General features: G+C 37.3%; 1 protein-coding gene across 1 annotated transcript; it reads left to right on the top strand.

The window, feature by feature from the left end:
* Nucleotides 1-6,633: 6,633 nt before the first annotated feature.
* Nucleotides 6,634-8,235, top strand: LOC140764207 (transcription factor TCP4-like). The gene has a single exon (XM_073102647.1). The coding sequence runs from the start codon at nt 7,046-7,048 to the stop codon at nt 7,895-7,897; it is 852 nt and encodes a 283-aa protein (XP_072958748.1). The 5' UTR covers nt 6,634-7,045; the 3' UTR covers nt 7,898-8,235.
* The last annotated feature ends 4,984 nt before the right edge of the window (nt 8,236-13,219 follow it).

Genomic DNA, 13,219 nt, shown 5'->3' on the forward strand with positions numbered 1-13,219 from the left:
GTTTCCTCCCCCGAGATCTAAGCGCCGAGGTCGAGTTTTGAGAGTGAGAGAGAGAACCGGGAAAGAAACAAGAGAAGATTGTAGCGGAAGCCTCCACCGCTTTATATATTTATAGACCAAGAGGCGGGAAAAGGCCTAGTTCGATGTCCTTCCTCGCCCCAATTCTTGGACCCATTTCGTGACCCACCCGCTCAAATATCGCGATAGACTGTGGGGGTATTAATGGGTAAAGGGTGGGCAAGGTGAGTCAACACTCGGAGCTCTTCCTATCATGCAGAGCCGTCCGATGAGCTCTTCAAATCAATCTCTATTGGGCCCGAGTCTAGCGACGTCCAATATTGGCCCATCTTAGGTCGGCCCACGCCGATTAAATTATTTTCAAGCCCATATGCCAATTGCCATGGTTTTGATATCATCTTCCATTTTGCAGTTTCAACCGACTTCTTGGAATGCAATGGCAAAGTTTATCTACAAGTTATTCCTCATCAACAAAAGAAGAAAGAAATAGCTTATCCAGAATGTTTTTTTTTTGCATGCATCTTTATACTCCCCAAAAGCTCTATATGTCTCTACTGAGAAAAGAAAAGGGGGAAAAAAAAAAAAGAAAGAAGCTTTTGCCCAAGAACCTTTTGCACCACTGGGCACTGGCAGGCCAAGCTTTATAGAAGATACCTTCTTCTTTCCATTATCTTGAAAACTACTCCATAGCATGTCAAGCTCTAGCTAGCAACGTAGGCAATTCAAACAGCTAACTGTTAGGGAAAAAAAAAAATGGGGAAATTTTGTCAAAAACGCCCTATTGTATGAATATTTATTATTTAACCCTTATATTTTGCCTATGAGATAATAAAAAAAATATTGCATTAATTTAAAAAATGAAAATGTCTAAATAACCATCATTTGATCTTAAGTACTATTACATTAATCTTTAAGGTTATAGTTAATTTTAACTTTGTCTAAGGATGAGGTGGAGGGAGGGATCAAATAATAAATATTCATATGATAGGATATAAATGATAATAATGGCAAATAGTTGGGGTTGAATAGTTTTTGGTGGGATGATCAAAGTGGCAGGATGTCTAAGCATGCGATGCCGGCCGGACCCACCTTAAACCCATGAGTAGAAGCAACTGCATGCCAATTTGTTGTTGCAACTTGAGAACTTTGAGAGCACCTTATATTGACCAGTATGAACACTAGCACGTTTTTTTATTCGTAATAATATGAAAGTAAATGCTCATGGGACAATTTGATCGGTTTGGCAATCATTTATTCTAACAAGTGGACAGCCTGCAAGCCCAGGCTGCTTGAGATTTAAGGAATAGATTTTTATTCTTAAAATTATACCTTTAAATATGTATGCATCCATATATGTATTATAATTCTAGATGTACAAAATAGGTATATATTAACATTCTTTATATATATATATATATATGTAATGTACGTACTAATATTAATATTATTTATATATGAAGCAATGGCTAAATATTATATCAGTATGCCCTACATATATATATTGGCTGCATATAATTATTCTTTTATGTATACCATGGATATTTATGATCATTAATATGACGAGTATGTATTACTATTTATGCAATAGTTGTATAGTAATATCTACTTGTAAGTATCGGTGGGTGGCAAAAGAGATGAAATATATGAAATAAAGATTAGTGAGAATATTAGGTTCATATTTAATTTGAATAAATAATTTTTTAACTAGAGTAAAATTAGTTTACTATTTAAAATTTGATATTAGTATTTACTAATGTAAGAAAAGATAATCTTAAAACAAATGGATGTTTTCTAAATGAAGCTCGAATCGGCAATAATCTTGTATATTTTTTCCTCTAATTTTTTTTTTTTTTTTTTTTGGGTATTGTACAAAAGATGCAGCCTTTATTAAGCTTTGATCATTGCCACCCCCTCCCCGTACATCCGTACTACAGTGGATCATGCATTATTCAAGCTTGCATCTCACTGCCAAATAGTCCAAAACTTTCGCTGGACCTACCTCCTTGCCCCCCCTAGTCCCTAGATGATCCAAGTAGCTAGGGGGGGTGTCTAATTGAACTCGATATTGATGCACAATCATTTTGTTTCCACTCGAGTCGTGTCAAGTTGAGCTTAAATCTAATTAGGTCGCCTGGTTCTAATCATGTGTACTGGCTAACAGAGTGAGCTTTGGTGTCATTATCCACCCAATACACTATCATCGAGATGGCTTGTTTATTTGGGTTAACGACGACAATTTGACTTGCAGAGAATCCATTTGATTAAGGTGGATGACTTTAGTTTAGGCGTGCTGCTGCTCGTCGGGTTTGTGAGTGGGGGCGGTCTCATCGATCCGCGCGTCGCTCTGCCTGGATCTCTCTCTCTCTCTCTCTTTCGCTCTTGTTTTTTTTTGCCTCTCGTTCTCTTTCTCTTTCGGGGGCCTTCTCGGTCGTCAGATGGGATGGATGGAGGCGCCGGCACGAGGCGAGGAGTCGAGACGTCCCTCTCGGGGGGCCGCTCTCGCTCTCGATCTCGATCTCGATCTCGCTCTCCAACTTGCAATTTTGATCTTCCATCTCGCATGCACGTCGCACTCCGCCCCGGATCTTTCTCAGATTTCCTTCCCTTTGTCTCCTAGCGTCTCTTTCCTGCCTCCTTTCTTGCCCTCTCTCCCCCTTTTACAATAATTGGCGATGCCTCATGCCATGGGCCCTACCCCACCCCTTTGGAAACATGCCTCTGGCTACGGGTGAATTCATTTCAATTCAATTGAATCTTTGAAAATACCCATACATTATCTTTATATTATTCTCTCGTATCATTTTATGTATTAAAAATACTTTTAAATTTTATGAGAAAAAGCATCTAGATAAATACAATATTACTATTAAGTTCTCTTTTTTTTCAGTTGAAAGTGTTAAGACTTTTTTTAATCGACATAACTAGTTAACATTTGAAGTGTGACTATTGTTAAGATTCATGAATCTAATACATAATATTTATGAATCTAATAGATATAATAATGAATTTTGTTAACATTCATCTTAAAACAACTGTAAAATTCAGTTTTGGGTTCCATAAATTAATTCTTGGAACTCATAGTTATATTTTATAATTTTATAATTACTAACTACGGCTTCTTAAGATACTAATTAAAGATATTAAAATTATAATTTGAAATGCTCATTATTGTAACAAAATTCTTGGAATAATTCACAACAAAGGCATTTCTAGTGAAGATAATGAAATATAAAATCCAATTATTGCAAGGACTTTATAGTTGAAACTACATATTATTAGTTCATTATCCTAAACGATCAAAACATCAATTATTAATTTTGTTTCTGGATTGAACCTCAGTTTATATGTCAAGCCCCAAAATGAGATTTTTTTTAAAAAAAAACCAAAGATGACTCAAACACAAGGGATAGCACAACTTATAAAATTTGGGTGATTTACGCACCATGGAGAATAGACTACGATAGATGAGATCTGTTGAAAAGAAATTTCTTTCTAAGATAGTTTAATATTTTTCATCAAGTAGGAGTTAGTAGAAATATATAATAGTATTTTATATCTCGTAAGGTTATAACATCCTCCTTGCATTTAGTGCAGAAACTAAGATGAGTAATAACTAAAAATTAACGTTAAATTTAAGCACCAAAGTAATTAAAGTATCCTATCGTATTAGTTAGATAAGACGTACAAATTTTTAAGATAATACTGTTTAATAAGAAAAATATAAAAGAGATAAAAAGTAATTTTAGATATGACTATATTTTAATGGTATTTATAGTGCAAATTGCTGTTGTCGGGTATAAAGTGAGTAAAGTTTGAGAGGATGTAATGATTGGAAGGATCGCAGAACACCATTGATGAGTGCGGCTTGATGGTGGACCTCCCAATATTAAAATGCATGAAAGCGGTGTTACATCCACCGAGAAAGGAATTCGAAGATAATTGGATAAATATGTTATATTTTAAATAATAATAATTATATCATGACGCATTATTACGATACAAAATACTCTAAAACCTCCGGCTAAAAGAATGGTACCCTTTATTTTTCATCCTCCAATCCCCAATATAAATAACTACGTTGTCTATTTAATATAAACCTCTTAATTTGATATTTGATTAGAAATTATTATATATGACATTACTATCACACGATTAATTTTAGATATTCCAAGAGTTATTATATCCTTGTTCAGTATAAAAAAAAAATGCATCAGAGTGTTTTTTTAATAGACAAATACGTAAAGTTTTATATTTTTAAGTTAAAAGATGAGTATAATAGGATTTTATATTTCAATATTTTCAAGTAAAAATAAGTACAATGAGATTTTAACCTATAACCTCTCACTTAAATATTATATTAATTTAAGAACTACTCGATAAGATTAAACTGTTAGATAACGAATAATTTAATACTTTTTATTTTAACAAAAGCAATCAAGCAAGTATCCAAACGCATGACGACAGACCAAGTCAACGATGACTTTGTTGGTTGTAGTAAACGGTGGCAGCTTTAATTAGGCAACCAATGGCACCACTTCTAGAAAGAGAGCGATGTATAAATTCTTCCGTGTAGACTTTCCGAAAACGACACTATCTGCAACTTAATGACGACAATATATATTTTTTTAAAGAAGATGTAAACCGACCTGAATCACCTGGTACGCAATTAGATAAAATCTTATAGGTAATCAATTTTGGACTTCGATTCTAAGTAAAGACTTCGTATTATTTGATTAAAAAAGAATTTAGTGAAGAAATAGGCTTTTTGAAGGATTGGTTTTCCCTTTCACAAGCTAAGCCATCGTAATATTAATTGGTATCACTTATAGATCTCTAATCCTAGCCACATATTTGGCATATCCATCGCTCTCACTTTACACCAAGCAAGCCTCATCAGTGATGTCTCCCTATCGAGTTCCACTTCACAATTGCACACCATCTCCTTCAAGTGTGGTAAGGAAATAGATGCTTTGATTTGAACGTTATTGATGAAACTTTGGTCCTCGTTTTGTTTGCCTTTTCTTGTCTAAATACGGACTTGGATGTGAATGAAACTGATGTTTTACTTGATACTGGCCAACCAAATTTGATCTGCATGGACAGGCCAAGCTCAACCAAATCAAAATGGATAGAGGAGAGTTATGCATACCAAACTAATGGCTTTTACGCAAAGAAATAAAAAAATAGGATAAAAAGAAAGCCTACGTATATAAGGAAAAAAGAAGGGACATGGGATTTAGTGCGACCGATCTATTTAGTTTAGATGGTATACATGTCAGATAAGTGCTAGTTAAATATAAAGAACTTGCATGATTAGAATTAGAGTAGTCAGATGTGCGTGATTGATTGATATGATACCAATCTAAACCTGCATTATCAGAGTTGGCATGATCATGACCACCAGCTCTGCACGATCAATGTAGTCACACCTATCATATATTTGATAGTACGTCTACACTAATTCGAACATCGGTATTGAATTCGAATCCAAATATTATGGTCACGCACAAGGCAGCCAATTATTGGCAGCATTTTTGTTTCAACGTGCTTATTGAAATCTTTATCTTATTTTTCTTCTTTTTATGTTGAAAAATCACTATCAATTTTCATGTCTGATGGCTATCAACCCAGCAATTGTATAGTGAGTTTGAACAATGCGACAGAGGGTGACAATAAGCCAATTGACATCAGAACAATGTGGCAGAGGATGCCTTTATCGTTGCACAACATCACAAGTGGGGGGTTATTAATTGCTCAGAGAGCAGCCCTTGACATGCTCAGAATTTGTCTTACAGTAAATTAAGAAAGATGTAATTTGCCACTCCCTCCCTCCTCCCAGCAAGGAAGGAAGGAAGGAAGGAAGGAAGGAAGGAAGGTAGTGTAATATCAGATAAGGCCTTTAAAGCCCAGAACAGTGCCGTACATATCCTTCAATGTACCCGGCCATATACTTGCTCACATGCATCTCATCTACCTATCTCACTGGTGGGTATATTTGACGAATAAATCTACATTACAGATTTTAAACAAACAGTAACTTCTTTCTTTTGAGCCAAAGATGAAAAGAAAAACAGCCTAGAAGCCGAAAGTTTTACGTGTCATTGTCTAGGCCTCAGAGCCTATGGGAAAAGGCTCGATCTCTGCAAAGAGTATATTGAAGGGGAATTACGCTGCACGCCCCGGACTTGTACGAATTTTACGGTTGACATCCTATCTTTTTTAGTATTGCATTTTGAAAAGAGGAAAATTTACTTTGTACATAATATATATATATATATATTTTTTTTTTCTTTGTGCTCTGTAGATATCATTTTGCCTCCGAGAAAAAAAAAAGAAGTTTGAAGATCATATGACTCGAAAAGTGAAAACTATAGAGGTAGGACGTGAATTGCAGTTCTTACAAACATAAGGTGTAGAATGTAATTTTTCCCTTGCAATTAAATTTGGCAGGTGGACTTTAGCCGCTGAGCTCATCAAAATCTTTGGCTCTGAATCTTGTCTGTCTGCGCCACCCCTCCCCTTAGCATCTTCCGCCTCCTTCCTCCTATTTAGGTCCCCACACCTCTCTCTCTCTCTCTCTCTCTCTCTCTCTCTCTCTATAAACCACTACTCGCCCTCTCCTAATAGTTCACACACATAACACCAAGAAGCGTGGCTCCCATGGCTATATCTGACTCCTTCCCACTCCCTCCTCCCCCCCAGCAAACTGTTGCAGAATGTGATGGCTCTCAAGCTTCAGGCAAATAACATAGCATCCTTAAATTCTCGCATTAAATTACATGCCGCTATTGGAGGTGAAGGATTAGCCACTGGTGGCGTACGTCGGTGGTGTGGGATAGTAGCTCGCCTGCAGCCCTGCTAAATATATCCCACCATCATCACCACCAAGATCTCTCAGCTCTACAACTAATCCTGGAAGTAGACAACAAGGGGGTCCAGGCTCCGCCTCCCAATTCAAAATCTACCCTCTGCTAAAGAGATTTATAGTCACAAGATTTGCCCACAACTGCAATTAATCCTATCTACCATGTCAGAGAACAACCACCACCACCACCAACAACAACAAGAGGTGCAGATGGGTCACATTGTCCGGTCCACTGGCCGCAAAGACCGGCACAGCAAAGTCCGCACCGCCCGCGGCGTCCGCGACCGCCGCGTCCGCCTCTCGGCGCACACCGCCATCCAATTCTACGACGTCCAAGACCGCCTCGGCTACGACCGCCCCAGCAAGGCCGTCGACTGGCTCATCAAGAACGCCAAGGCCGCCATCGACGAGCTCGACGAGGTCCCACCCCACTCTTCCGTCCCCCTCGCGGACCTCGCCGCGAGCAAGAAGCCCATGTCCGACGTCGAACACTTCGCGCCCGATGCTTACGCGAACGACGGCGGATTCCTACACCCTTCTCTCGACTCGGACGCCATTGCCGATGGGGTCAAGCCCTCGTACCAGAGCTACCCCCCTGACATCTTGTCCCGCACCAGTAGCCACATCCAAGACCTCCGCCTCTCTCTGCAGTCGTTCCAAGGCCCTTCCGCTCCGATGACCTCGTGGAACGTGGCAGAAACCAGCGGCGGAGGTGGAGATTTCGTGTTCAACGCTCCGCAACGTCAGGTGTTCGACCAAAGTCCTTTCTTCGCTCACAGTCACAGGGAATCCCTTCAGTCCAGTGCTTCGCCGTCAGTCCGCGCCTGGCTAGACGCCATGGCGGCGCAGCCGGCGGTTATGTCCCAGCCGTCGGCAGCCGGGTTCGTCACGTTCGCCGGCCACGCCGACTTCTCCGGCTTCCACATCCCGGCTCGGATCCACGGCGGCGACGCGGAGCACGACGGCATAGGTAACAATAAGTTCTCGTCTGCTTCCTCTGCTCATCACCAGTAATTCGCATCTCTCTCACTTTCTCTCTCTTTACATTATAATATTTTTGGTCTATGTAGTTGTGAACAGAGGGAACTCTGTATCCTTCCTTCTTCTTCTCCTTCGTTCTTGTCTTGATGGTGTTTGGCCTAGTTGTTGTTCCTCTTGTATTAGTTGTATCACTGTTGTATTAGTAATAGCAATAGCTTGGTCTTTGTCTAACATATGCAAAGAGACATAGAGGATTCTACTGTAGACAACCAAATTGAGCTACTACTGTGGCATTAGACAGGAAGCTTAATGTGTAGTTTTCAAGCTGACAAGGAGAGGGAGGAGCTCAGTGGGGGGAGGGCTTTGCTCTATAATTGGAAATGAATGGTCTCTTTCTCATCCCCTTGATTGCATTATAATGCTTTTCTTTTCTTTTTTTAATTTGATGCTGCAACTTCCTCAGACAAACCAAAAGAGATGAATAAAATATCAACTTCATGATTGCCCATTTCCTATTCCATTTTAAGATGCCGAGGATAAATCTCTTTCCTGGAATAGTCTTAGATCCACATTGCCAGGCATGATACCTACTTATCTAATTGCTCACAAGCTCATGTCCTCATGCTTTTGTTGATATATACAACTCCTGTGTCACTAAAGTTGAGCTTGGGATTTGGATACTATTATCAACCCACCCACTATTATAGCTCAACTCATGAGAGAGATTATGTTCAATTCCCCATATATACATAGACTCATCGTGTCCTTTTTTCTTAAGAGGGATTGACTTAATCATGTAACTGATATATCAAAAAAGGTTAGCTACTTTATTTAGCCTACAAAAGTCATTATCAATAATGAAAAAAAAATATTATATTCCCAGCTTTGCTTTTTAAGATTAGGGAATCCTATGGACCTTCCACACCAGGAAGTTGCATCACATCAATGGTAGCTAAATCATGTCACCTTTTTTCTTTTACGATTCCACGTAACGTGATCTCGAATGTGCTTATTAAATTCCCAACGCCCCCCAAAGTTACTTTCGTTCTAACCAACCACTTCTCTCGCAATCTTTGTCAAAAGAATTCACCTTGAGTACTCCATTACGTAGTTCATTTGAAGGACGCACGTTCTTTTCTCGTATGTTTACAGTAATCTGCCAACAGAAAAGAAGTTGGATGCCAAACTTTGTAAGCTTTCGATGGTAGTTGCTGAATTCCTCATAATGCTCATTCAACTGTAAAAGTATAATAGGCGGCACTGATGAAAAATTACTCTTTCCAAAGGCGTTGAAATCAAATATCGCCAATCTTTTCACCTTACATTGCTTTCAGTGCACTTTCATTATTAGCCCATTAACGAAAGACCTAAGCTTTCAAACTAATTGGTCATCCAAAAGGAGAACTCCATCTTCCAACTAAAGCTAAAGTTTGATTCTAAAATTCTGGGACCCTTTGGCCATCTGAGAGCCCCAAAGAAGTGGATGAGAGGTCGACAGAGCTCTTCCCTACTACCTGACCCGAGATTACAGCTCATCCCTGAAAGCAACAAGCAGCAAAATCCCCAGAAACACAGCAGATCCAATTGAGGTTAATGGCATTGGGGTGGTGGTGGGGGGAGGGGGGAGGGGGAGGCAAACAAGACACGAACTATTATTCATCACGAGCCATCGTTGTCAGCCAGATGGCCTCGTCATGGAACTGCAGAGAAATCAACGCTAACTCAATGCCAAACCAACCTCACATGAGGCCATGTGCTCATATAGAGTTTTGTCACAGTGCTATGTACTTTGGGTAACAAATGCCCAATGACTTGAGAAAAAGACGAGATTTATAAGTAAGAGCAATAGTCTCATCTCTCTCTCTCTCTCTCTCTCTCTCTCTCTCTCTCTCTCTCTCTCTCTCATATGCATTTCGTTTCTTTTGGTTGTTCCTTTTTGGGCATTTGTCTTCAACAGGTGGTAGATGGTTGTCAAATGGTTAGGGCCCATCCACATTTGATTGGGCCGAATTTGGTATCATCCGAGCCCGATGCAAATATTTAAGTCGTTTGGCAGGACCATCTACCACTGTACCAGTAGCTGGGAGTATATGTTGTTGTTACCTTGTCAACTGAAGGTCCTAAGGGCTGTTTAAAAATATGAGCTCTTCTTTCATATCCTTCATATCTATCTATCTATCTATCTATCCAAAATAAAGAGAGATTTAACCGAAAACTATACTATAACCGCTTCCTCAGATGTTTGTTTTTTTTGCATGTATATACTTCTAAATATATCTTATTTGCACATATGCTCGTCTGAAGTTGATGTTGCATGCATACACATCTAAAGTATCTTATTTTCATATGTCACGTACAACCTTCTAAAATCTCTCATTTGCATCTAAGTTGGTGACTATTTAAGGAGGTTTTGCATGTATGTATATATATATATATATCTATTCAAATTTTGATTTTATATGTATAACTTTCATGTTATCTTTCGATAATTAGATTATGTTAGTAATTTATTAGATAAAATAAATATATGTCTCTAACAAAGAGTAATATATACATCAGAATAATAAATATATGCCTCTAACAAAGAGTAATATATACATCAGAATAATGGTATTTATGTCTTTTTGTAAGTAACTCGATGAAATTTAATTAAATTATATATTTTTATTATTTATAATTACTTACATATATCACTTATAGTTTAAGCTTGATTTAAACTAAAATTTGATAAGAGATATAAATAGATAATTAAATTTAAATTAAACTCTATCTCTTATAGATGTAAAGAATTAAATGTAAATTGAATTATATTTGAGGCACTCACAATCTTTTTAAAGGATTAATATATCATTTTTATCATACAAAAACTAGCGACTATAGTTGTTAGATACCACACTTCGTCCCAAGGCCCATCAAAATAATAAATAATAATAACTCATAGTTGGCGAGTTAACGCCTTCCTATCTTTCTAGCTAATGACCAACAAATGCCAATGCTTCTTTTTTGTAAGAGAGATAAGTGAGAAAATAATGGTATTCTATTAAACTTTATATATAGAAAAGAGAGAGAGAGAGAGAGAGAGAGAGAGAGAGATTGAAGCATAATGGTGTTATAGTTAAATTGATGTCACTAAGATACGAAAAATAACACTCATCACTGCCCTCATTTGTCGCCCTAAGTGATGTCACGAGCTTCAAAAATTCGGTCAATACCTACTTTCGATCGACCTGTCATTATTACCATCGCAGTCAAATGCGAAGAATTTTAATGAAAAAATTAATAGTAACAAAGAATGTTAAACAAAAGAACGCCAAATTTCCACAACTGGAAAGCGCCTAGGTTTTGATTTTCCTACCGAAGCTAGCAGACGGACGGGATTTGCGTGTTGACTCCTCTGAATCCAATCACGAAGGATTCGAATTCCTTACAAAATTAGTCCACAAGAGAGAGAGAGAGACAGAAGGAAATTTTATTTATTTTTTAAATATAACAAAAGAATGTCGTCCAACTCCCGGTCGTTTTATATAACCTAGTCTAGCTTTAATCAATTCGGGGGGGCCGACCATTTTGTTCCTATTTATCAACCGTGGGACCCACAAGATGTTGTCGTAAGTGAGGTGGCGGCTTCTCCTTGGCTGGGGATGGTGTGTGCGTGTGCGAGTTGGACACGTGAAGGGGTTGGTAGGTGTGGAAGTCCACGGAGGAAGGTGTTGAACGCTACGTCTTACTAGAAATTCCGTGGCTTAGTTACGCACCAGAATACAAGGCGTGGAAGCCTTAGCCATGCATCACGGAAGACACCTCGGAACTCAGACTTAATTACAACAACATAAATGTCCTTTTAATTTTTATATTTATATTTCTCTGCTTTATAATTTTTTAATATCTAAAAAATTTACATACGACACCCGCTATATAATAAAATTATAATTCACACCCTATATTATACCTTTTAACACATGATTTTTCTCTTTTTAATTCTAATTTGGATACATCTATCGTAAACGAGAGCTGGGGCAATTGCCACGTTAATTTTTTTTCCCCTCTCCTTTTATACGTGAGTCCACGTACTTCTCTGTCGCTCTATTCAAAATTTGAGGCCACGTATACCAAAACAAAAAAACTTAATGTATCGGGCCCACATTTTAATTGGTCTTTAAATTGACTGCCGCCATTAGAAAAGTGAAGAATAGTTTCTTCGATCTCTTACCTTTCCAACACTGATCCTGTTACTGTTACGTTAGAAAACTGTGGAAGAGGATAACACTAATCTCTAGTTTAATTGTTATGATTAAATCAACGCAAATTAGTTAACTATTAATATTTAACCTATTTATGCTAGGATTTCATTTCAAGTATAACTGATCAAATAAAAATCGGTGATAATGAAACATACATTTTAAGGAAAAAGTCGTCGAAAATATTGATATAGAAAGCACATCACCTATTGGATCTTGAATCGAGAATTAGAATATCTTAGCTTATCACCTAGTTATATTAGAAGTGAGTGTCTACATCGACCGATTAATTATAATTTTTCTAGAACACAGTTTGATATTTTACCTTGAAGATTTATCTATCATTGGTTTAATTTTTCATTTTTGTATAATTAGATGGAGTATCTTTCTATTTTCATATGGGACGCTAATTTAGTAAATATATTTTATTTAAACTAAATTTATAATTTTATTTTAGTAAAAAGATTTGTCTATATAGTACTCATGACCTAAGAGATCACAAATTAAATTCACTTATAAATAATAGATTATTTGAATGTTAGTGACACAGCGGTATGTGTTGATTTAGAAATGCAGCTCGACGGCACGACAGCTATGAACATAATTAAAAAAAAATCTGATAATTTAAAATAAATAAATAAAACTCTTATTATGGTACTATGTTGAACAGTGATTTTATAGTTTTATATTCTACCAAGTCAACCGGGCACCGAGAAAGACCAGGGCATGACAACAGAATGAGATTAGAAATAACTGTGGACTTTTTAAGCCCATAGAATGGAGTGGACGATGGTTTTGTACTTTGTTTTCAATGCCTCGTACTTAGCTCATCGTCTTAATCCACGAGCATAAATAGTATGAACCTTTTCTGTTTGGCAACATTGATATAGACTAAGAAAGGCACTTGGGCCAGTATAGTACTGTCGATTAAAGCAAAGAATTAAGCATATTTATATATATATATATATATATCCATCGTTATTATCATCATCATCGTCTATATCTACACATAGAGAGAGTTTTCCAATGTTTGACTCCCAAATTCATATTACAATTTCAGGAAAAGAAGAAGAAGAAAAATTCTCAACCTAAAGTTCCAATAATTTATAAGCTCTTG

This window comes from Typha angustifolia, chromosome 1 (assembly GCF_048772165.1).
Source record: "Typha angustifolia cultivar Huaian chromosome 1, ASM4877216v1, whole genome shotgun sequence".
NCBI lineage: Eukaryota > Viridiplantae > Streptophyta > Magnoliopsida > Poales > Typhaceae > Typha > Typha angustifolia.